Source organism: Callorhinus ursinus, unplaced genomic scaffold (genome assembly GCF_003265705.2).
Source record: "Callorhinus ursinus isolate GAN/ISIS: 27379988/994484 unplaced genomic scaffold, GSC_fseal_2.0 scaffold1, whole genome shotgun sequence".
Lineage (NCBI taxonomy): Eukaryota > Metazoa > Chordata > Mammalia > Carnivora > Otariidae > Callorhinus > Callorhinus ursinus.
Window position 1 is genome coordinate 64,192,533 of NW_027397063.1, and position 25,559 is coordinate 64,218,091.

At 54.0% G+C, this 25,559-nt stretch overlaps 2 protein-coding genes across 3 annotated transcripts; both read left to right on the forward strand.

The window, feature by feature from the left end:
• Positions 1-922: 922 nt before the first annotated feature.
• LRRC15 (leucine rich repeat containing 15) lies at positions 923-14,425 on the forward strand. 2 transcript variants are annotated; one of them, XR_012379054.1, is made up of 3 exons: positions 923-975; positions 8,703-10,879; positions 13,254-14,425. XR_012379054.1 is itself a non-coding variant. In XM_073895414.1 (2 exons), the coding sequence occupies exon 2, from the start codon at positions 8,708-8,710 to the stop codon at positions 10,448-10,450; it is 1,743 nt and encodes a 580-aa protein (XP_073751515.1). In that variant the 5' UTR covers positions 923-975; positions 8,703-8,707; the 3' UTR covers positions 10,451-14,425. The 2 variants fall into 2 exon arrangements, 1 of the variants encoding a protein (XP_073751515.1); XM_073895414.1 differs by having other exon boundaries at positions 8,703-14,425.
• Positions 14,426-16,856: 2,431 nt separating this feature from the next.
• Positions 16,857-25,019, forward strand: CPN2 (carboxypeptidase N subunit 2). The gene is made up of 2 exons (XM_073895420.1): positions 16,857-17,008; positions 23,087-25,019. Exon 2 carries the CDS (start codon positions 23,090-23,092, stop codon positions 24,731-24,733), a length of 1,644 nt encoding a protein of 547 aa, XP_073751521.1. The 5' UTR covers positions 16,857-17,008; positions 23,087-23,089; the 3' UTR covers positions 24,734-25,019.
• Positions 25,020-25,559: the final 540 nt, after the last annotated feature.

Consider the following 25,559-nt stretch of genomic DNA (forward strand, 5'->3'; position numbering starts at 1 on the left):
ATCGAAGGTCTCAAAGCACAGTGTAAACATTAATTAAAGCTCTTGGCATTCCATGAGGCATGGTGTGTAAATATCACTCTCCCCACTTGGCTGAGAGGGTAAACTGAGCCAGGGAAGGGCAGGTGGCTCAGCCCAGTGCAGCTCTTGCCTTACTGAGGCTGCATCGTGGAGGACAAGCTTGGGTTTGGCAGCCTCCTCATCCCACCGACTAGGACTTCTTCCTCTTCTTGGTTCCTTGTCCCCCACTAGGGCAGCAGGGAGTGGGTTCCAATGCAGAGGTGAAAGGCACCGGGAGCCTCTCATTCTTAAATATGTCCCTTCTTAAATATGCCCCATTCTTAAATATGCCCTCTCATTCTTAAATATGACCCCTGACTGCATCCACCTGTGGGAGGGGGTGGCGAGGGAACAGAGGCCCATGTCGGAGGGAATTGAAACATTGTTTTTAGGCAGAACTTGCTGGGGGCGGGGGTAACTTTATCTTTCTTTGGAACTTAAAATAAGTGCTTTTGCCAAAATGTTAACAATAGGTAAATTGGGTTAGGCAAACAAGAGTGTTCCTTGTATCATTGTTGTCAAATTTCCGGCAATTACATCCCAATAAAAAGTTTGAACGAAAAAGGAAAGACTCAATGCTTTTCCACAAGCCACGGCGCTTTTCTAGAGCCGAGATGGCCAGCGCAGCGCCTTCGGGACTGCACTGGATGAAAGGGGGAAAGAGGAAAATGTGTCCTTGGAACACCCCGTGGCGGAAGAGCAGCGGGGCACGCGAGCAGGGGTAGGCTGTGGCCCCCGGCCCGGCTGCCCGCCCGCCCCTCCCGCCGCCGCGCCGGCTCGGCCCCCGGCGCTGACTCACGCCCGCCCCGGTTAAATACGGCGAGTGCCCGCCCGGCGCACTCATGCTGCAGCCGTGAGCCGGCCGCGTCCTGCTCTCGCGCTCCCACTGGTCCACGGCGGGCGGGCGCCGAGCTGCTGGTAAGTGGGCAGGCCGGCCTCCACCTCCTCCCTCCCTGCCTCCCACCGGCCCGCCAGCGCCGGCTCGCCCCTCCACCCCGCTGCCCCCCGCGGACCCCGCTGTCCAGGGCTGGTGGAGACCGGGATGCTCTCAGGAGGGGGCCAAGTGGAGCAGCGCTGGAGGGGTGCCGGGACGGGCCTCCCACCGCCCAGCCAGCCTGGGGCCACCAGCCCCCACCCCCTCGGCGGCTGGCTCCCCGACCAGCCTCCTGCCTCATGAGGTCAATCTGGGGGTGCTGCCCAGACGTTCTGCAGGGGGCAAGGTGCACTGAGAGTTGACTAAGTTAGCACACCAGTGACCCCTCGAGTTTACCTCTTTCGGGAACTAGCTCCACTGGGGGAAGAGTTTCTCTTGTTCAAAGATTCAGGTTCTTTGACCCCTCCTTTTGCTAGCACTCACTGTGGTGGCCACAGGTGGCCCGCCCTGCGTGTAGGTCTGTCCAGGACCCACGGAGGGGTTACCGGAAGACAGATCTGTCCTCTTTTTGCGGACTTAAGAGTTGCTGCAGGAGTGAGTTCAGCCGACGTGCCCTGCCTGGTTGGGATTTCCAGTTTGGACCTCAGCTGTGGACTCAGAGTTGTTTCGGGTTCTAAATTTGTGTGTGGCTTAGGCGACCCCATTCGGGCAGCTTTGCTCTCTCGCCAGCCGGAAGTGTCCGGGTGTGGCCAGGGCTGTCGGTTCTGAGCTGAGGCTCCGGGCCGCAGATGGATTTGTGATGACGGTGGGGTGCCTTTAAAATTGTGACTCTGATAGCTTTACGGGCATCTCTGCTCAAAGGTGGAGGCAGGGGCAAGGCCCAGGAACCAGCTGTGGGAAACCAGAACTTTCCTAGAGCTTTCCCATCTGTGCCAGAGGGTGAGCAAGCCAGGGCCAAATGTGTTACCTCAGGGCAGGCTGCCATGCTCTTGGAGAAGGTGTCCCTCAGGCTGAAGGTGCTGGATGCCCGTCTGCCATATTCCGGCTTCCCTGGGATTATCTGGGATTCCATCCCCATCCATTGCCTCCAGAATTTAGAACTCCTCTAATGGCTGTCACATCTTTCATTCTGCACTGATTGGACATCTGGGGTACATTCGGGGCCAGACAGTCCCATTTGCCTGTGGTCTTGAGTCAGCGGGCGGGCTCGGCCGTGAGGAGACCAGTCTGTGAGCGAGGTCGGGGCCGGGGGAGTGTTCTGAACACTGCCCGCAGAAATTTGGGGCACCCCAGGCTCCCCCAGGCCTGGTGGATGCTCGGTGGGGCTTGCTCTGTAACTGGAGGGGGTGGGGTGGGGGGCTGCAGGTGGGAGTAGATCCAGATGTGGAGAAACAGGGAGAGATGGGGGAGAAGCTCAGTCCCAGTTCGTCCCAACTTGGTCCTGCCAGCAAACACTCCCGAGGCTGTGATTACACAAGGCAAATTGCTTCCCAGAATCCTGACCACGAAGGAACGACTGCAGCTTCTGGTTTCATGGCTTCTCGGGCTTTGGGGACACAGGATTTAGAAAGTGTCTCCAAGATGCTTTGTGGAGAGGTTCATGAATCTATTTGGGGTCCCCTAGGTGTCAGCCCGAGGAGAGGGCTGTAGCTTCTTTCATTCAAACCCCGAGTGGGAGCCTCTCCCAGCTCTGCTGGCAAGTTTTTCCATATGTCCTGCTGCTTTTGCCAAGCTAATTACAGCCCTGCTCTGGCCTCTGCAGGAAGCCCTACCTCCCCGAACCCTGGGGCTGGAAAGGACTTGCTTTTTCTTACTCATTTTCTTTTTTAAACAAATGAACAATATGTTGGCTTTGAAGGTCCAGGAGAGATGGGGTCAGCAACTGAACTGGGTGGGGAATGACGGTGTGGCCGTGTGGCCGGTCTTCCCTTGGGGCTCCAGGATGCGTTGTGTTTGGGGTAGAGCGTTCCTAATTCGGGTAAATCCCTGAAGGGGCTGTGTGTTGAGATTATGGGATTAACCTCTTCTGGCAACCCCTTCTGTTCCTTCCTTCGACTCTTCCAGGCCACTCAGGTGAAACTGAGCTCACATGAGCTAGCCGAGGTCGTGGCTTGACGTTCAGTTTCCCTGATCCTGAGTTCAGGCTCTCTGTTCTTGGCAGTAAATGACACAGGTCAGGAGCATGTGTTTATGCTGGGCTAGACTCCCAGGGGTGCTTCTGAGTGCAGACCATAGGAACCTACATCTGAGTCACTTGGGGAATTTGTTAAACGGTGCGGAGCCCCGGTCTCACCCAGACCTGGGAATCAGGATCTCTGTGCGTGGAGCCTCCGGAGATCCTGATTTTACTCAACAGCAGAAGGAACAGGAATTGTCACTGACATTTTTCTTTTTAAAGATTTTATTTATTTGAAAGAGAGAGAATGAGAGAGAGAGAGAGAGAGAGCACACGAGAGGGGGGAGGGTCAGAGGGAGAAGCAGACTCCCTGCTGAGCAGCGAGCCCGATGTGGGACTCGATCCCAGGACTCCAGGATCATGACCTGAGCCGAAGGCAGTCGCTTAACCAACTGAGCCACCCAGGCGCCCCTGTCGTTGACATTTATTGGGTACTCATATTGTGCCAAGAAGGACTCTAAGTGCCTCGAAGGGAGCACTCACTTAATCCTCATGGCTGCAATGCTGTGAGGTCAGGTCTATGAAACAAGCGTCCCAGGATCTTCTAGGTGATTTTTACGTACTGATTTGGGGTGTAGGGTGGGTACCCCCTGTTTAGTGAGATGGGCACACGTCTGGATGCACTGAGTCTCTCAGTCGGTGACTTCGGACCCGTTGGATCGAGCCCTGATGAGCAGTTTGATGGAGGTGGATACTGGCGGGAGGGAGTAGCGGGGCTGCTGCTGCTGGTGGTACAGAAGCCATCAGCAACTCCAAGCCTGACACCTCCCTCCGCTGGATGGGGCAACCTGTCATTGCAGATGGCGCCATGTTTAGGGAGAGGGCACAGGCCAGGGAGGGAGATCGTCTCTCTGGGCCTCCGTTTCCCCAGGTGCCCTGGACAGGGGCAGGACCAGACGCTCCCTAATCCCATGAAATGGCTCTTGGCTATTTGAAGATGCACTGATTAACAAGTGGGTTTGCCCTGCCTGGAAAGCCTTTGAAACGAGGTAAATGGGTCTGAGTTCCTCTGGGCTCGGCATGAAGGGGGGGCCAGGCCAGGTGGCATTGTCGGCCGTCCGGGGTGACCTATATGGAAGGGAAGATGAAGAGAATGGTGGGGCTTCAGGCCCGATTTCCTTTCTGTCTCCAGTCAGAAGGTATCAGAGCTATCAAGGGCCTTTGGAAGTCTTTACAGGAGGGGAAATTAAGGTCTGGAGAATTTACCCAAACTCACCCTCCAATTTAGTGTCAAGACCAGAGTAGCACATCTGTCTGCCAGGCTCTTTCCAGAAGCTTTGCTCCGTGGCATGGACATAAGAAGGCATCTCCTTCCAGGGAGCGTCATGTTAAGGGGATGTGAATGATGGTAATAAACCAAAAAAGCGCCAACCCACCAACCCACCAACCAAGCCCAGGGCTTCCAGGCTAATTATGTGTTCAGTCATGAATGACAGGTAGTTCTCGCTGAAGAGACTCACAGCCAAGGTGCCTGGGCCAAGTGCTTCTCCTCCTGGGGAGGGACCACGTCAGACTGTCCAGGTGAGCTGTCTGTCTGTCCGCTTGGCTCACTGAATTCCTGGGCCAGCCACAGACCCCAGGATGGCCGTCCTCCCAGGACAGCGGCCGGGCTGAGTTGCTGCAGTGATGGGGAACGCGTTCGGTCGCCCTGGGGGAGGAGGGTATAATTAGGGTAGCTTTGTGGGTCTTTAACTGGCATTTGTCACGGCTGCCAAGCGGCCCTGGGCAGCGTGGGCTATTAGGCTGCTGTATGCTGGACTCCTGAGGGCCACGGGCTGCTGAGTACGCCTGCCTCGCTTGCTCAAGATTGCAGGGCCCGGCAGGCCGGCAGGCCGTCCAGCCCTGCTTCTGCGGGCCCTCCCTCCCCTGAGGGCTCTGCAGCTGAGTTTGAGGTGGGCTCTTTGGAGGTCCTTTGGAGCAGTGAGTGCCATGTGGCAGTAACAAGTGCTGGAAAACAGGAAACCGCCGCATGTGGGCTGGGGTAGACTCTGCAGACATAAGGATTTATAAAAAGGAAAATCTGCAAATTCTTGCAATATTTCTCAAGCTGAGTGTGGTCCATTTTAAACAACAGTGGCTCTGTTCCAATAAGGGGATTATCTTTTCGCTCTTTCTCCCAGGCCATGAGGCACCCTCCCCTGGCTCTGAGCCCTTCCCGGGGCTGGCTTGATGCCCCCACCCCAGCTGGGGAGTGCAGACTCAGAGAAGCCTCGGGGTGGGTCCTCGGAGGGCACCTCAGCCCACACCCTCACTGACAGATGGGGCAATTTGACAGAGACTGCCTTGGGCTTGCCACGTTATGGACACTTAATTTAGTCTCTGACATTTGGGCTACAACACCATTTTGAAGCATGCTGGGCATAGGAGTAGACATTAAAGATAAACAAGTACTAGCTAGTACATCACCAGGCGCCCCAGAGCTCCACCTTTTGAAAGTCAGTCCAGGGGGTAAGTCTCTCACACATGCATGTACCAGGGGGATGGGCAAACACCCCCACCTGCCCACACAGACCCCTGGGAGCACAGGCACGATCATCTCGGTAGATGGCTCTCATACCCTGGCCCTCTGGGACTCAGCCTTAGAATCCCGAAGTCTTGGGGATAGACAGGCCATCAGCCGTCATCCAGTTCAGTATCCAGCAGGTGTAGGCGTCTTCTGTCCAGCTTCCTTTCCAGACAGTTGCTCAGCCTCTGCTTGAACACCTCCAGTGATGGGGAGCTTACTACCTCCATGGGTTGTCCATTCTGATTCAGACAAGCTCTCTTCGGTGGTGAACTGAAATATGCTGCCCCATAGCTTCGGCACACCACTTTTGACCTCTGGAGCCACAGTGAGTCCCAGGGCAATCCCTCATGGATCCTTGGAAAGTGCTAGTAGCTTCCTTCACAGATGCTCTTCTAGCTATCCATGCACAGTTCCTTCAACGGATGCTCAGATATTCTGGTTTCTGGGTACCCTGATGGTCCCCTTACCCTTCTCTACCAGGCCTTCAAGAGGCTGATTTGTTATTAGTCTTCTTGAAGTTCAGGGTGGGACTGGGCCCAGCAGTACAGGTGTGGTCTGATCAGGGCAGAGCGGAGGAAGACCATCATTTCCTTTGTTCCATACTTCATACTTCTACTGGTGCAAGCTAAGATCATTCATTTTTCTGGGCAGTCTCCTTTCTCTGTTACTAGCAATAAAAAGCCTTTAAGTCTTTCTCCTGGGGTGGATGTTGAGTCACTTTTTCTGTGCCCCCTGTTTAGGCTGTTTATTTTCCGCTCTCAGGTTCTGAACCTGACTTTTGTCTATGCAAGTTCGTCCTTCTGGATGTGTCCATAGCTTCATCTGGCCCCATGACTCTGCATCTAGACTCTGTTGGCCAAGTTATTATTCATTCTTTCCTCCATCATTTTATGTACTTATTCAAGTCCTTAATGCAAAATTACAACTGGTCAGGGCTTGGATGGCTGTGAATAAATAAAAAATCAAGGTCTGGGTGGGTGGGGATGAACTTGGGTTCTGTCCTCCGAGCAGGCTTGTTGGTGGGGGAGGGGGGGCATGTCAGGAAAAAGGTGCATTGAGTTAAGGCCAGGTTGGGAAGCCTGGATTATTCTGAGTTATGGGCCAGGCCTAGGACTCTATGAGTTCAGGAAGAGAGGCCAGAGAAATATCTTCTCCACCCAGCCAGTTTATTATGCCCTCTATGCCATCATTTGAAATTCCTTCTTCTGACTCAGGATTTTTGCTTATTAAAAGGAGAGGCATTGCATTAACACTCAAAGTACTCACCCAAGAATCTGGAGCTCCAGGCCTTAAGCTCTGAGCCTCAGTTTCCCTGCTTCATTCATCCCCATGAAATAGTGGGAATGTATGATCAGCAGTTCTTAACCCTTTGGAAGTTAGAGACTCCTTTGAACCTCAGATGGAAGTTACAGATGCTGCTCTACACAGACACAGAAATCCTTAGTCCCTGGAGTAAGAATGTCAAGATTAAAATACACTTTGAGGCCTTCCTGACCTCCAAGAGCCTATAGAGTCCGTGTTGCGGATGAACTTGAACACTCGCACACATTTGCACGGCACTGTGCGGGACACCCTCACATCCATTCTCCTGTTTGCTCCACTCAGTGGCCTCAAGAGGGGGCAGAAGTTATCATCCCAACTTAACACATGAGGAAGCTGAGCTTGAAGGCTCCAAGTTTCCTTCAAGGTCAAACAGCTAGCTGGTGGTTCCTTTTTTTTTTTTTTTTTTAAGATTTTATTTATTTATTTCACAGAGAGAGACACAATGAGAGAGGGAATGCAAGCAGGGGGAGTGGGAGAGGGAGAAGCAGGCTTCCCGCGGAGCAGGGAGCCCAACACGGGGCTCCATCCCAGGACCCCGGGATCATGACCTGAGCCGAAGGCAGACACTTAACGACTGAGCCACCCAGACACCCCTAGCTAGTGATTCTTAACTATTCATGTAGGTAGGGCTCTGTCCATACCTCATGTCCCCACCACATTGTATACATTATCTGTAATTAGGTAGATAGATAATTCTCATGACCCCTGACCTCAAACATCGAACCTTTCGTGAATTTGACTCCATCCCCAGATCAGCACCATGCCTGCAGGAGCATCTGGCCCTACAACATTTGAGCTCAAAGGGCATCTTAAGTTTTCTGGGACTTACTTGAGGTCCCTCAATGTTTCTTTGTGGAAACCGGAACTAGGACCCAGAAGGCCACAACAGCCCCTTCCAGTGAGACAGGACATGGCACAGATAATTTTCTTTCATCTGGAAGGTGGTTTGAATTAAGCCTCCATGAAGTGCCTGTGAACGGGTTCAGGAAGGGCCAGGTTGCCAGTCACGGTGGTGGGGCTGGGCGGGGCGGTGCTGGGGGGGCCCAGGCGGGGGAAGAGCGGAGCTTGCCCTGTAGCCTTTTCCGCCAGATGGGCAGTGCGTCCCACCTTTGCTGGCTGCCACTGCTCTCCCAGCTGACCTCCAAGTGCATGGTCTCAGCATTTCTCCCAGATTCAGGCCCCATGTATTTGGTCTCATTTCCTATCTGTTCCTCCTGAGGAGATCATGTTCAACCGGCAAGTTCAGGTGCTATGGGGGATACACACAGATGTATCTGATCTGGGGGTTTTGTATCCAGACAAGATACTGTTCCTGCCTTAAGGAATCTATAGGGATGAAAGATGAACATCCCTGCCCTTGAAAAGCTTATTGACTAGAGAAGGACACAGGAACATAACAAATGCCATACAGAGCCGGCATGGCCATAGTGGACGCTGGGAAGACCACCTGAGTGGGAGGGCAACTAATGCTGACTCACGGTATCTGGGGAAGCTTCCTAGAGGTGACTGCATTTGAGCTGGACTTGGAAGTATGGGAAAGATTTAGTTGAGGACAAAGAGTACTCTGGGTGGGGGGAATTGCTTGGGCAAAGGCGTGGGGAGAAGGTGGAAGAGGCTGGCTGACCAGATCATAGGTAGCATAAGTCGGGGTATGTGATGATGGAGTTCAAAGGCAAGCCAGTGTTCGACACCAAAGATGTTGACTTAGATATAACCGCAGTGTCGGTGAGATAACCCCGAATCACGTGTGCTCTCTCCCCTTGCAGAGGCCATGCCACTGAAACATTTTCTTCTTTTGCTGGTGGGCTGCCAAGCCTGGAGTGCAGGGCTGGCCTACTATGGCTGCCCAAGTGAGTGTACCTGCTCTAGGGCCTCCCAGGTGGAATGCACCGGGGCGCGCATCGTGGCGGTGCCCACTCCCCTGCCCTGGAATGCCATGAGCCTGCAGATCCTCAACACGCACATCACTGAACTCAACGAGTCCCCATTCCTCAACATCTCCGCCCTGATTGCCCTGAGGATTGAGAAGAATGAGCTGTCCCACATCATGCCCGGCGCCTTTCGAAACCTAGGCTCACTGCGTTACCTCAGCCTCGCCAACAACAAGCTTCAGGTTCTGCCTATTGGCCTCTTCCAGGGCCTGAACAACCTCGAATCGCTCCTTCTATCTAGCAACCAGCTGGTGCAGATCCAGCCGGCACACTTCTCCCAGTTCAGCAACCTCAAAGAGCTGCAGCTGCATGGAAACCACTTGGAATATATCCCTGATGGTGTCTTCGACCACCTGGTGGGTCTCACGAAGCTCAATCTAGGCAAGAATAGCCTCACCCACCTTTCGCCCAGGATCTTCCAGCGCCTGGGCAACCTCCAGGTCCTCCGGCTGTATGAGAACAGGCTCTCAGAAATCCCTATGGGCACTTTTGATGGGTGTGGAAACCTCCAGGAGCTGGCCCTACAGCAGAACCAGATTGGTATGCTCTCCCCTGGCCTCTTCCACAACAACCGTAACCTCCAGAAGCTCTATCTGTCCAACAACCACATCTCCCAGTTGCCCCCTGGCATCTTCATGCAGCTGCCCCAGCTCAACCGTCTCACGCTTTTTGGGAATTCCCTAAAGGAGCTCTCACCGGGGATCTTTGGGCCGATGCACAACCTGCGTGAGCTTTGGCTCTACGACAACCACATCACTTCTCTACCTGACAACGTCTTCAGCGACCTCCGCCAGCTGCAGGTCCTGATCCTCAGTCGTAACCAGATCAACTACATCTCCCCAGACGCCTTCAATGGGCTGGCGGATCTTCGGGAGCTGTCCCTCCACACCAACGCGCTGCAAGAGCTGGATGGGAGCGTCTTCCGCATGTTGGTCAGCCTGCAGAACATCTCCTTGCAGAACAACCGCCTCAGACAGCTCCCAGGGAATATCTTCGCCAATGTCAATGGCCTCATGACCATCCAGCTGCAGAACAACCAGCTGGAGAACCTGCCCATGGGCATCTTTGACCACCTGGGGAACCTGTGTGAGCTGAGGCTCTATGACAACCCCTGGAGGTGTGACTCCGACATCCTTCCACTCCACAACTGGCTCCTGCTCAACAAGCCCAGGTTGGGGACAGATGCTCTTCCGGTGTGTTTCAGCCCACCCAGTGTCCGAGGCCAGTCCCTCATCATCATCAACGTCAACGCTGCTGTCCCCAGTGTCCAGGTCCCAGTGATGCCCAGCTACCCGGAAACACCACAGTACCCGGACACACCCAGCTTCCCTGACACCACCTCCATCTCCACTACTGACTTCACCAGCCCCATGGGGGACTACACCGATCTGACCACCATTGAGGTCACCGATGACCGCAGCACGTGGGGCATGACCCAGGCCCAGAGTGGGCTGGCCATTGCCGCCATTGTCATTGGCATCATTGCCCTGGCCTGTTCCCTGGTTGCCTGCATCTGCTGTTGCTGTGGCAAGAAGAGGAACCATGCGGTCCTGATGCAGATGAAGGCACCCAATGAGTGTTGAAGGGGCGGGCTGGAGGCAGCGCTGGGGAAGAGTGGGAGCCCTGGAGGATCTGGGAGTTTCATCATTGTGCCTCCATCCCTGGGTCCACAGAGCCATCCCCCACTCCCTCTCACTGGTCCCTGAGAGAAAGGCGCCCCCACCTTTTCCTGACCTGCCTGGTTCTCCTCTAGAGAACTACAGGAGAACCAGCTCTTGCAGGACTTCTTACCACCAGGGAGATCCAACCGGCCATGGCAAAAACCTCATGGGGTTTCTAATTCACGTCCCTGGGCTTCATTCGAGAAAGCCCTTCTCCACAGCCTTACCAGCTCTCCTCCAACAAGCTTCCCTGCGCCCGCGGCCCTGCTGGCCTCTGTAGACTCAGTTACCACGCCGGCTCACTTTGTGGGAATAGTTCTCCACGGGCACAGCTTCTCTCCTAAGTAGGATGTAAGTTGATTTCCCTTCCTTCGCTCCACCCCCATCTGTGGCATGCTCTCCCCTGTCCCCACAAATGAAAGGTCTCCCTTGATTTTCTGCTCCTGAAGGCAGAGTAAGTTCTCTCCTCACAGAAGGCTTCCACCCACTCAGCTGGCTTCCTAGGAGCTGCCAAGCACCTGGTTTTTGGGTCGCTGTGCAAGAGGCCCCTCGGCTCCCACAGAGAGAGCCACTATCAGCGTCTCTCACGGGATCGTTATCTGGAGAAGGAAGACTGGCACCTGTGCAACAAGTCAGCCTTGTAGAGATTTCCGAACCGCAGATTTTGCTTTGAAAAGGTTGGTCCTTTGAGGGATAAGGTCATGTAGAATGTCTGACCCCTAAAAACCTTGAAAATCAGCTTACTAGTACTGGATGGAGAAAGCACCCTGGCACTTGGGGTGTCCTTATGTTCATCCCTAGGGTTTTTCTCTTTTAACTTTTTATTGAAGTATAACACATACAGAAACATGGGAGCGTGACTGTGTAGAGTTTGTTGGATCTTCACAAACAGTTCACACCCGTGTAATCAGCATCCAGATCGAGAAACAGGACATCACTAGTATCCTCCATCGTGGACTTTTACTGGAGAAGACAGGCTTGTGGAGATGGGTCCCCAAGAGCCAGGACGGCCCCTCAATGCCCCTGCCAGCCTGCCCTTGCCAAGACCCAGCTGCTGGGGTGGAGGAGACGATGTGGGTACGTTCTGGCCTGGAGAGGAGATGTAATCAAATCCCCACACCCCGAGGCACCCAGAGCGGCCAGGTCAGAGGCATCTCGACAGCAGAGGCCCCTGCGAGCACACATCTTTCTCCGCCAGCAAGCTGTCCCCTGCTCATCGGAGGCCCCTCTGCCTGGGCCTTTTATGGGCATGCTCTGCCTCTATCTGTTTTTAATTTTCACTTTCCATTTGGGGGAAGCGAAATAGTTTGGAGATGAGAGCCTTCAGTTGAACAGCTGAGTGTAATGGAACCTGGTAATCCTTCTAGTGTGGTAAAATTCTCCATCAATGTTCCAGTCAGCTAGACACTGAAATTCAGAATGCTCACATATGGGAGGCAACATCAGGGCACACAGATAGGTCACGCTGGGTCTGGGGGCTCTCTGGAGTTCCTTCTGCCTGTGGCCTGCTTATAAGAGTTAAGTGTTTGGTGCAGGGTTATCTTCCTCCTTGAGTGCTAGCCACATAAATACCTGCCTTCAGTACCTTTCTGCTACACACGTATTCACACTGGTAAAGAAATTGTGCTCATGGCAACTCATGTCTTTGTTCGGACAACTGGTCTATCAGTTCAGAAATAAAAACAGTGAAATGGAGAATTTCAGCTGTCTGTGTCTGCCCAGGAAAGAGCTGCAGCCGGTGCTGTAAGGATTTGGAAATCCTGACGGGCTCTGACTAGTTTTCTCTGTCCCACAAGACAAATAAGAAATTGCCTGAGGCCTTAGTGGCATGATGCTGACAGGTCCCCAACAAAACAGGTCCAGGAAAGGATGTGTGTAAGAACTAGTACACTGTATAGTTTTTTTCTCTGTCCCAGAGAATCTGGGGAAGATGGGGCCTGTCAAAGGCAAAAGACATCTTCTCCCCAAGGTAAATCTGGGTCTCCAAAAGGTTTACCAAAGATTTGTAGCAACTGGTGGACATGTACCAAGACTTGCCAGGGCCCAAAAGGAAGTGAGCCTAGAGCTTGGGGCATGGGCATCATTCCATTGATGGTGGCCTGCCTGCTGGTCCTGGGGCCATCAGGAGAAGCTGGGCTTGCTTTCCTCCAGATAGGAAGCATGGTTTAGCACTGTATTCGTCAAGGTGCTCCTTATGAGTAGGCTCCAGTGTCTCATTGTGCAAGGGTGCAAGTGGGTACCTGGCAGGTGAGGAAGGAGTCCTTTTCACCCAGTGTGTCCTGCCCTTCTGGACCCAGAACCCTTGGGTAGTCCTGGCATTGGCCATGACATTGGAGGTCCTTTCTTCCAAGCCCAGGATAGCAACATGTTTCCCCAGGCCAAAGGTTGGCCTGAGGGCATCTGTCCTCAGATGTCTCCATGCAGGAGCACCCCTTCGTGGGGCTGGTGAACTCTTTACATGATGCTCTGAGCTTGTCTGGTCCTTTCTCCCATCAGAGTGGATTGGATGGAGCCATTGGACCTCCTCTTCCATGGCAGGCCTTTTGGCCTCTCTGAACCATGTTGTCTGGTCAGGGAGCTACCAGGAAAGCTGGATGGAGTTTCCTTTCCAACAAGACATTGCATTTGCTCACTTTTCAGGGCTGGAGTGAGCTGCTTGGTCCCCCCAAGTTGAGGTAGGGTACAGAATCCACTTTAATTTCCCCGTTTGCTCACTGGCCCCTAGGTCACCTTGCCAGTACCAGCAGCCTCCATTTGGAGTGAAGGGTCAATGTTGGAGAAAAGAGAATAAAAACCAGTTAGAACCACCGTTTTTCAAAAATGCTTACTGTGTGTAGATACCCTTTAAAGCACTGAACAAGCATTTTCTTTTTAAGCCTGACAACACCTCTGTGCATGGGTACTACCGTTATGCCCTGGAAATGGGTCTAAACTCACTCTTTCTTCTGCAACATTATTCAGTGAGCTGTGGGTTTTCTTTCTCTCTTCACACTTTCTTTTTTTTTTTTTTTTTTAAAGATTTTATTTATTTGAAACAGAGAGAGACACAGTGAGAGAGGGAACATAAGCAGGGGGAGTGGGAGAGGGAGAAGCAGGCTTCCCGTGGAGCAGGGAGGCCAATGCGGGGCTCGATCCCAGGACCCTGAGATCATGACCTGAGTGGAAGGCAGATGCTTAATGACTGAGCCACCCAGGCGCCCCTCTCTCTTCACACTTTGCACAAGACCTCATGACCTGTCCTGGGCTTTCATCCGTAAAGAAAATGGGAGTCACTTTCCTGCTGCTTCCTACAGTCTTAGCCATTGGAACCTCACTTGCTACTGTGTGGATCAAAAGCTTTGTCCATACAGGCGAACATTCAGCTCACCCATCCACTAAAGAAAAAGAGCAGTTTCAGGAATCTGTTTCCACCCTCAGGAAGCTGATGGAGAGCAGACAGCTAGGGAGATATCTAGATCACTGGAGCTGGTAACCAGACACTGGCTGTGTCCAAGCCTTTAGCTACAAACCACTCACAGAGCGCAGCCCACGGATCTCTCAGTCAGAACTGAACCCGGGCTGTTGGGGAGGCAGTGAGTCGGGGGCTCGGGAAGGAAGCCCTCACTGTGGTTCAGAGACGGGGGCAGGTGCTTCCCTAGGCCCAACTTCTGCCAGCTATGCTCTCTCCTTCACCTAAGGAGAGATTGTTCTCACCAACCCATTGCCTTCATACTGCCTTCAAAAGTAGATCATGTTTGCCTCGCTTAGAGAATCATTGCAAACAGTCCCAGGTGCTTGGTGTTGCATTTAGAGATTTCTAGGCCCCCAGCGTCTTATAGAGTGTGAGCCCTGTTGGGCAGGGTTGGGGGTCCATCTTTGCTGGGTGCTGCCTATAACAAATTCGGTGTACAGAACAATAAATGGTATACATAGGACACATGTGCGCTCGATGGATGTCTTGCCTAAGGAATCTCACACCTGTTGATTCTACTCTTTTTCATGCATGTGAGGCTGACCCAGACAGACCCTCGTGGAGAATAGATTCTGAGCTGGGGAAAGGCCTTTGGAAAGTGAGTGGGGAACATAAATGCAATAATAAATGATATCTCTAGGGCACTGTGTCTGGAAGGAGCCTTCAGAATAGGGTCAACCCATTTTATAGATGAAGAAAGCGAGATCAAGACAGGATATGAATTTCCTTGTGTAATTAAGGCCTGAGCTCGCACTGCAGCAGGTCCCCAAACTCCCAGACTGGGGGTTCTTCTACGTCACCACAAAGGCATTCGTTTGACCTGTACGCGAACATGCACACACGCACACGCACACAGGCTTAGGTGGGTGGGACTCTTCCTGCACACCGTGGCATTCCTAGGCGCTAGCAGTGCCTAGCACCAGGCTCGGTGGCTCACAGGCTCTCAGAAGACACCATCTGAGTGAAGGCGACTCCCTCCAAAGTGTCCAGGTGTCCCCAGCACTTTTTCAGGTCTCCAGATCCCAGGGGCTCTGCTGTAGCTGCCAGCTCAGTGCTTGAGAGAGGGATGATCTCTGCGGGTCCTTTATCCCACTGCTGTGCCAGGATAGGAGCTTCAAACTGTATTTTCCTGGGCTCTTGTAGCTCGTAGATCCTCTCTGCCAGGGGTAAGCTTGTCCCAGGAGTTTTGGCTAATGGGAAAAGGGGTTAGAGTCCTCATCCCATTTCCCAGAAGGTCCCTAGAGTTCTTAATGCAAATCTCCCCTCCGCACATGCCCACATATGCCCAGAGTTCTGCCAGCCTGCTCCTATCTGAAGTTTTATTTCACACGTGTGTGTGTGGGCTCATGTGTGCACGCACGGCACACACACACATACGGGTCAGCCCTCTACCACACCCGTTCCACAGAGGGGGAGGCAAAGACTTGTAGAGATTAAATAATTTGTGTAAGGACTGGTTCGTTAGTTGAAGAGCCAGGATTCGAACCTGGATCCACTGAAGGCCCAATTTCTCTGGCTCACCATGACATTGAGAGACAGACAAGGTCTCTCTCTAGAGGTGAGTGTCAGTGCCTTAAGAAGCCATTCAGAGCGCATGCCAGATTGGGCTGTTCCCGTAGCCTGGCTGTGGATCTCCTCCAGAGGTGTGCCCCCTTCCCTCAGGCCCCGGCCCCCGGCCATTCCTTGAGTATACCATCTTGCCCCTGCTGGCCTGGGTGGAGGGCGGGGTGGGGCGCATTCTGTTCCCAGCCCTTCTTCCCTCTGACATGCTCCTATGTTCCTCTGCCAAAGTGTGGATTTGTACTATGTCTCCATTGAAAAATGCTTCCTTGCTACACTTTATCAGAACTTTGTGATTTAGCTGATGAAATCCACTCACATGCCAAAGAAATATTAGTTAAGTCATGAAAAAGAGTGAGATAGATATTAATACCATGCAACGAGTTTTAAAGCCATCAGTCTGCTTTGATTGGTAGCCTCCGGACATTGAAAATGACCTAAGACTGCTTATCTAGGTCATGCCTTCACACTGCACCCCTTAAAATATATACACACCTATACACACACACACACACACACACACACACACTCTTTACCTCATTCTGCAGCCCCTGGATGAGCATCTCCAGACAGGAGAACCACTATTTTTTTTTAAAGATTTTATTTATTTATTTGAGAGAGAGAGAGCACGCACAAGCAGGGGGAGGGGCAGAGGGAGAGGGAGAAGGAGAAACAGGGAGCAGGGAGCGAGCCGAGCAGGGAGCCAGATGCGCGGGGCTGCGCGGGGCTCGATCCCAGGACCCCGGGATCATGACCTGAACTGAAGGCAGATGCTTAACCAACTGAGCCACCCAGGCGCCCTAGGAAAACCACTCTTTTCCAAAGCTACGTCTTTCATCCTTGGCTAGCCCTATGGCGAAACTGTGCCTCTCCATATTGGGCCAAAATTCACCTCCTTCCATCTTCTCCCCTTTTAACTCAGAAAGGGTTTAGAAAGTTAGTTTATGAAACAAACCAATAAGCCAAGGAACAAGCTCACAGCCCTCTTAGACTCCCTCCCGGCACTGAGAGCCCAGCAGGTGTCTGTGACCAGGTGTTGCCCTGTCAGGCTCCCAGCACCAGCCTGGCCTTTCACCGGGAGGTGATGTAAGTGGACCCCTGGCCGCGGTCCTCCTCCCTGGATCAGCCTACTGGAAACTTTCTAGGGCCTGCTGGATGGCCCGCGGCCCTATAGGTGCCAGGCCTGTGATTTCTGCTGGATTTTGGCCTCAGTGGGGATCTGTCCATGGGAACAGTTCAGGGTCATTTTGTTAATCTTCAGAGGCCTTGCCCCAGATTCTCCTCTGCTGTCCTGTGACCCTGGTGACATTCCGGGAACACTTGGTCCACGTGAGGGGAGGAACCACTGCGGGGAACTTTGATCAGCGCTGGCGCTGCTGGGCTCACACTGACCATAGACCACACCAGACACACTTCTGCTCCCTAGGAAGAGCCAGGGCGGCCTGTGCGTGTCCTCTCAGCCCCTCACGGTAGGTCTCCTGGGGTCTGTGGGGACGGGGGAGGACTCTGGCCTCCGTCCCGGCTGCGGGGCAGGAGAGGGGCAGTCACTCCTCCCAGGGTCAGAGCCTGTCCCCAGCTCCAAGCAGGATATACCATCCGGGTCCGCTGCCATAGGAGGAGAAGCCCCTGTGGCCCCCTGCCAGGGTGGTGCTGGCCTGGGGCAGGAGGCAGGGGCGGCAGGGGGTCCTGAGATGCAGGTGACCAGTCCCTGTGCTCTGGGAGTGCAGAGTGAATGGTGGAGATACGCAATACGCAGGACGACCATATGTCCAGCTTTGCCTGGTTCTACCCTTGTTTATACCATCCTGTGGCTCCCCTTTGAGTGCGGGTTTCGTTGATACAGTCACTCCAAGAATAAAATCCAAACGTAGCTACCTTTCATCCAACACTTACTATTTGCCAGGTGTTGTGTTAAATGCATTGTATTTGCTGTCTAATGTAAGCATATATATTATCCAATTAGGTGCTGATTTTAACCCTAAGGGATGAGGTTACGCTCGTGCATGGGAAAATTGAGGCTTAGAGAGGAGTGACCTGTCCAAGCCCGCACAGCCTGTAGGTAGCAGTGTCAGAATTTGAACCCAGGTCACAGCCCTGGCAGAGTTCAAGGGCTTCCCCACTCCGCTAAGCACGAGGAACATACGATGTGATATACAGGAGACCGAGAGCCACAGGCACGTTCGCTTCAATTCAGCACACCACACCTGGGCTGCGCTCAGCTCTGGGCCAGGTGCTGGGGTGCACGGCCCAGTAAGACAGGCTGCAGGGAGCATCCCCAGCCCCCAGAAGCTCACAGTCAGATGGGTGCAACTGACCAGAAGTTAGAGCAGAAGGATCCAAGCATTCATCTGAGGATGGGAATGACCTGTGGGGTCCACAGTCAAGGATGGCTTCCTGGGGGAAGGTGTGACTTGCGTGGGCTTGGGGTGCGGGTGGAGGTATGGGGGCATTCTAGAGCAGAAAGGGCTGTGTAAGCAGGAGTTAGAGGTGGCGCCCTGTGGGAAGCGTTGGAAGAAAGGACAGTGCTCAGTTTACAGCTTCTTTTTTTTAGATTTTATTTATTTTTTTGAGAGAGAGAGAGAGAGAGAGCGCAGGTGCACAAGCGGGGGGAGGGGCAGAGGCAGAGGGAGAAGCGGGTTCCCCCCAGCTGAGCAAGGAGCCCGAAGCAGGGCTCCATTGACCCCAGGACCTGGGGATCATGACCTGAGCCCAAGGCGGACGCTTAACCGGCTGAGCCACCCAGGCGCCCCACAGCTTCTCTTATTTCACCATGCTGGCTATCTCCCACCAAGGCAGCTGGGAGACAAGCTCTTTTGAGCCTTTGGGATGTAACTGCAAGGGAGGAGAGCAGTCCAGGAGGCCCGCATTATGTGTTTGGAATGGGGCTGTGCGTTTTTACATGATTATCTGAATTTTTATGACTTTCAACCTTCTTACAAACGTGCCCTGTTTATTATTTTATTTTTAGAAACTGTAGAAAATGTCTGATAAAGCAAAAGGAAAAAATTAAAGTCACCCACAATTCTGTTTTTCGGAGATAACCACTGCAAATATTTTGTGTATAATCTGAAGCTTATCTAAGAGCTCATCCGGAGTCACTTCATTAATATAAATGAGTGGGTCAAAAGGGTGCTATTATGAATAACAAAAGATGCCCCTCTATTATCTCTCAGGAAATTTCAAGGGTTTTTGGAGCTCTGTGGTAAGAGCCAGGCAGGAAAAAGACTAAATATATATTTCTTACTCTATCACCATATCCCAAACTCAATGCCAGTTACCTCAGTTAATTACCACAACTCTAACAAAGCTGTAATTTAGGTAGTAGTGTTACTATCATAATTGTTCTCAGTCTACAAATGCAGAAACGAGGCACTGAGGGGTTACTTCACTGCCTGGGACACAGTGGAGAGCAGGCTGGGGAGGGCCAGCCAGCTGGGGTCGGGGGCAGGGGAAGAGGCAGGAGCCCGGCAAAGGAGATGGGGTCTGGGGAGCAGCAGGACTTCCCGGGGGGACCTGGGTGAAGCCATCAGGGGCTCCAGAGGAGCCTCTAAAGCCTCTCTTCCTGCTCTCAGATGTGCTGGGGCCCCTTGGCGATGCAGACTGCAATGGAGCCATCCCCGAGTAGAGCAGCAGTCCCCTGATGGGGCTCTGGGCTCCCATCACCCTCTGGAAGGAGTGAGGGTTGGCTCTGTGGTGGATGACAGACTGGCCTGTGGCACACACAGAAATGTATCAACCCAAAAGCAATTTGAGAAGAGGAAAACGTCCATTTGTAACCAGTCAACCACCCCCTGCCCCCACCAGAGCCAGACTTCCCTGGCTTGCTGAAAGCATGGAACATTTTTTTGTGGGCATGTGCTGGTCTTTGCAGAAATGCAGAGGTGGTTTCTCAGATGAGAAGCAGGAATCTTCTGGCTGCCTCCCCACAGTGCCCGGGCTGGGGCGCTTCCCCTCTCCAGAGCCCCCAGTGACCTGCTCTTGAGGGCACTTGGGAAAGGAGCCCACATCCAGGGCATCTTAGCCACAGCCATCAGAATCTGCGCTCTTCTAAACCAAGGGCAAAACAATTACCCACTTCCCTTGGCTGGGAGGAAGGAGCCAGAAAAAGCGTGGTGGAGAGGCATCTTGCTGGTCCATAAATGGGGTGGTTGGATGATCTCATCAGGTTTTCCATAGCTAACCTCTGTGATGACTTTAGAACAAAGTTAGGGCTGGCCCGAACTCAGAATAATCAGGGTCATTAATGCTCCGTTGCTGAACGCTCACCGTGGGCCAGGCTCTAGGTTTGCAGCTTTCCACACATTTTCTCATTCAGTCCTCAGAATAACCCCATGAGGAAAGTAGTATTGAAGCTTGCTGTTTTGAAGATAAGGAAATTGAAGCACAGAGAAGTTAAGCAAGTCAGCCAAGGCCACACAGCTAATGAGGGATAGAGACAGGATTTGTACCCTTACGATCTGATTCCAGAGCACAAACTCTTAGCCATTCTAGAGTGATGTGAGAACGAGTCTTGGGCTGGGAGTGGATAGTTGGGAAACGGTCAGTGTTCCATGCCCTCACAGTGAGTACCATCCCCTGTTTCCTCCAACCCCATAGACTGGGGCTCTTTCTTTCCTGAACTTCAGAGGCCCTGTTCGGGTCCTCTTCCCACCTTGACATCTCTAAGGGGCGAGAAGTTTGCAAAATCAAAGGGACATATCCGCCCGGAGGCTATGCCCCCATCTTCAGTCATGCTTCAATCAGGTACCCAGGAGCCAGGACTGGCGTGGGTCGCCTCCCCAGGTCTATCTTCCCTAGGTTGACCAAGTCACAGTAGTGCATGCCCTTGGACATGTGGGGACAGATAGTGGGTGAGGTCCCTTGTATATGTTCGCTCTAGGGCCCTCAGGGCCATTCTAGTGGAGGCTTTTCTGGAAACTGCCTTTGAGAACCAAGGACCAAAGGGGTTAGCAAGGAAGGGGACTGGCACATTATGCATTGTTATGCATTATGGCATGTTTAAAATAAAAATTGCTCCCCTGTTACTCTCTGGAGGAGGAGGATTCGAGTCCACTCTCATGGTCTGGCTGGTGATCATTCACTGGGGCTTGAACCATGCTAGCTGTGGAAAGGTTAGCTGTCTCCCACTCTGCTCACATCACCTACGGGGAGTTGAGCTGGATGAAGCCCAGCCCAGCCCGCGGTAGGTCGGCACTGGGCTGGACGCCGAGCACAGCGATGAGCACACTCATCTTCTCATGACATCTTGCTGGCCCACGGAGAGCCACCGTTTCGGGGAACCATGCCAGCTGCCAAGATCGAGGAGCACACCACCAGGCACCGTATTCCTGAGGTCAGGATCCCTAGGGGCTTTGTGTGGGATCCCCAGGGGCAGCCCGGCTGGCAGGTGGGGCTGGACAATGGCCACCTCATCCTTCTGCAGCCAGGGCCCCCTTCTTATCGGTAACAAGCCTCAGACAAGCGTGTGCCCCCTGCTTCTACAACTCCCTAGACAAGTGGTTACCGAGTTCAGCTTTAGCTCAAGACTCTATTCTCTGAGGCTGTATGTAGAGGCTACGGACTCAGGCGTTGTGAGGGGCAGGCAGCTGCAGCTCCTAGGAGAGCCCTCCCCTGCCACCTCTGGTGGTAGGCTCAGCACCTATACAAGCGACAGAGGAGCCTCGAGGGAGGCATGCACTTTCTGTGGGGGAAATGGTCCCTTCTCTATTGATTAGGCAGAAAAATTCCTGGAGAAACTGGACTATTGAGTGTCTGAATGGGAGGAGGGTACAGGGAGATTTTGCAAGCGCTGTGTTTGCCTATGGGGAGCCCTTTGGCCTGAAGTGGAATCTTGGGAGGGAGGAGGCAGCCAGCAGAGGGCAGCAGAAAGGCGGCCAGCAAAAGGGATTGGGGCCAAGATACCCCAACTCAGGGCCGATTCTCAGTGCTCACTAGGGACAGGTAATCGAGAAAAATTAAGATTTTGTTGTTCAAGGGTTTCTTTCTTTCTGTCTTCCTTTCTTTCTTCTCCCCTCTCTCTTTCCTTCTGTCCTCTGTCTCCCCTCCCTCCCTCCCTCCCTCCCTCCCTCCCTTCCTTCCTTCCTTCCTTCCTTCCTTCCTTCCTTCCTTCCTTCCTTCCTTCCTTCCTTCCTTCCTTCCTTCTTTCCTTCCTTCCTTCGTCTGTCTTTTCCTGGTAAAGCCAAATGTATTCTATCTAAAGGGCATTCTGTTCTTCCTACTTTTTTGGTGTTCAAATAACCTTTCTGTTATGATGGTGGCTTACAAGCTTTAACAATGATTAACATCATTTATTAATTTCTCACTCTACATCAGACACTGACCTAAAACTTTGGCTATGTTTTCTCATTCAATCCTCACGATTACCCTGACCTGGTAGGCACTATCCCTGTTTTACAGATAAGGAAAGTGAAGCTCAGCCGGGTTAAGTAACACGTCCAAGGTCACATAGCTAGAATGAGCTAGAATGTGGTGGAGCCAGTATTTGAACTCATGGAACCTGCCCCGCTACAGGCCCTGTAAATGACAGGTGGGGGCAGTAGCGTCCTCGGAGGTGCACCCTCCCCATGGGGCAAATAAGCCCCAATTCCAATTGGTCTTGTCATGTGGGAATGTGAGCCCACTGCTCCTAAATCATCCTGAAATCTGGACTTTTTAATGTGAGATTTCTCAATTTTTACATGTTGGCTAGTGGTTCATATAGAAAGAAGACTGAGCCATGAGACACACCTGTGAACTGCAGCACCAACCCGTGACCTGGGGTTGGATGCTGGCATTTAAAGTAATTTCTTTAGGGACGCCTGGGTGGCTCAGTCAGTTAGGCGTCTGCCTTCGGCTCGGGTCATGATCCCCGGGTCCTGGGATCGAGCCCCGCGTCGGGCTCCCTGATCGGAGGGGAGCCTGCTTCTCCCTCTCCCACTCCCCCTGCTTATGCTCTCTCTCTCTCTGGGTCAAATAAATAAATAAAATCTTAAAAAAAAAAAAAAAGAGCCCATCTTGTCCCTGCAGCTGCTCTCACCCCCAGTGGATGTACAAGAGCAGATGGTCGAGTGTCCTCATCATTAGGCTCTGCAATGTGCTGAGATTTGGAAACCCAGGAAGAGTTCTGGGTTAAAAATTCCCCGCACACTAATAACCTACCCAGATTTTACACATTAACTTAAAAATTCCGTAATACCCATGGTCTTCTCCTTTCCCTCTCTTCCATGCCTTTTTATCTCACTTCCACCCTTTCTCCCCACCTGGAAAGCGCACGGGAAGTCCAGGAGACCTGGGTCTTGGTCCTGCCACTAACCTGCCAGGTGGCTGTGGACAGGCCACGTGACACCCTGCCAGGAGGTCCGAACCCGGGTCCCATGGACCTTGCAAGGCTGCCGCGAGGCAGTCTGAAAACAACCACTGAAAACACATTCTGTCCCAACGGGGGGCCTCCCTGAGAGAGTTAATCCCCATCTCCTGGCTGACCCCCTCCTCCCCCCGGGCGCTGGCCCCTGTGCCTCACTGCCCTTGAGAAAGGCGTCACCTCTGTTCTCTCTTCCTGCTGGGGTCAGGAGATGCTGCCCGGGGCCTGGCTGCGCTGGGCCGGCCTCCTGCTGCTGGCCAGGTCTGCCTGGCCCTGCCCTGCGGGCTGTGACTGCTTCATCCAGGAGGTGTTCTGCTCCGATGAGGGGCTGGCCGCCATCCCGCCGGACATCCCGCCCCACGCCACAGACATCATCTTCGTAGAGACCTCGCTCACCACGGTGGGAGCCAGGGCCTTCAGCGGTAGCCCCAACCTGACCAAGGTGGTCTTCCTCAACACCCAGCTCCACTGCTTCGGGCCCGATGCCTTCGGGGGGCTGCCCAGGCTAGAGGACCTGGAGATCACTGGCAGTGCCTTTTCCAACCTCAGCACCGACACCTTGTCCAACCTGACCTCGCTGGGCAAGCTCACCCTCAACTTCAACATGCTGGAGGCTCTGCCCGAGGGCCTCTTCCACCAGATGTATGCCCTGGAGTCTCTCCAGCTGCAGGGCAACCGGCTCCAGAGCCTGCCTGGGAGGCTCTTCTGGCCTCTGGGAGGTCTGAAGACCCTCAACCTTGCTCAGAACCTGCTGGCCCAGTTGCCCGAGGAGCTGTTCGACCCCCTGAGCAGCCTGCAGACCCTGAGGCTGAGCAACAACGCGCTCTCCAGCCTGCCCCAGGGCGTGTTCGGCAAACTGGGCAGCCTGCAGGAGCTCTTCCTGGACAGCAACTTGATCTCGGAGCTGCCTCCCGGAGTGTTCTCAGGGCTCTTCCAGCTGGAGAAGCTGTGGCTACAGCGCAATGCCATCCGCCATCTGCCCCTCTCCGTCTTCTCATCCCTGGGCAACCTGACCTTCCTGAACCTGCAGGGGAATGCGCTGCGGGGGCTGCCCGCCGGCCTCTTTGCCCCTACCCCAGGCCTGGTGGGCCTGTCTCTGTCCTACAACCAGCTGGTGGCCGTCAGCGAGGGCGCCTTTGCCAACCTGTCCAGCCTCAGTTCCCTGACACTCTCGCACAACGCCCTCACCCATCTCCCGGCCGACGTCTTCAGAGACCTGGAGGGGCTGGTCAAGCTCTACCTGGGCAGCAACAACCTGACGGCCCTGCACCCAGCCCTCTTCCAGAACCTGTCCAAGCTGGAGCTGCTCAGCCTCTCCCGGAACCTCCTGACCACGCTCCCCGAGGGCATCTTCGACACCAACTACAACCTGTTCAACCTGGCCCTGCACGGCAACCCCTGGCAGTGCGACTGCCACCTGGCCTACCTGTTCAGCTGGCTGAGCCAGTACAGCGACCGGCTCTTCAACATCCACACCTACTGCGCCGGCCCCGCCTACCTGAAGGGCCAGCTACTGCCCGCCTTGCAGGAGGAGCAGCTGGTGTGTCCTGTCACCCGGGACCGCCTGGGCTTCCAGGCCCCGGGGCTGGAGGACAGGGAGCCCAGGGGCAGCTGGGATCTGGCTGCGCAGGAGAGGGCCGTCTGGAGCCGGTGCACCTACAGCAACCCCGAGGGCACGGTGGTGCTCGCCTGTGACGAGGCCCGGTGTCGCTGGCTGAACATCCAGCTGTCTCCCCGGCTGGGGTCGGGCCCCCCGGGACTGACGTACAACGCCAGCCAGCACTGGGACTTGAAGTCCAGCTGCGGCTCCGTGAGGGTCACCGTGGCTATCGAGGCTCGGCCAGGGGGGCACTAGGAGCGGGGCGCGCGGAGCCAGGAGCCTGCCTAGGTGGCCTCCGGGGCCTGGCCAGGCCAGAGGTGGGGGCAGAGGGAGAGCCGAAGCCTTGCTTGTGCAGATGGCCTGGGACGGAGCTGAGTCTCCTGGTGGAGGAGGTGGTTCGGTGGCTCGGTGGCCTCTACCCTCCTCCCCCTCTTCTGTTACTGTTACCGAGGATGGGCCCTACTTCGGCCCTCCTTGAGCTTTGCCAAGCAGCCCTTAAAGCTGCACCACAGTCTGGAGAATAAAAGAACATTCTCCCTGGTGTTTCTGGATGATCTAATACCCACCCCACTCTCATTGCGCTCTGAGGTTCCAGGCCTCAGGCACCGCCAGTCCAGGTCCTCTTCGGACTTCCAGCTTGAAGGCCAAACGTCCGTTTTGATCTCTCTCCCTGGGAATTTGGTTTCAATTGATATAGAGAAAAACGAGGCAGGTGGTAGAAGCGGAGGTGAGCAGAGGATGAGGGGCAGAGGTCTGACTGGCGTGGGGGTGGGTGCTTGTGTCATTCGGGGCCACCTCCTGCGCTGTGGCTGGGGGAGACCAGGATGAATGGGGCCTGGGGAGGCAAACAGCAGCCGTTTGGACTCCCCCCATGCCAAGTCCCCCTTCTCCCCCCACCACGGACAACAGGGCTGCTCCCTGAGCGGGGAGGCGGGAGGGGCAGTGAGCGGGGCTTGGAGGCGTCTCAGCTCTCTGCTGGGGCCACTCACTCCCTGCGATGGTTCTCCTCTGGTTTGCAGGACACCACTCTCTCACAGCCCGGCCACTCCTTCGGTCTCCCAGCCACCCCTTCCATGCTGGG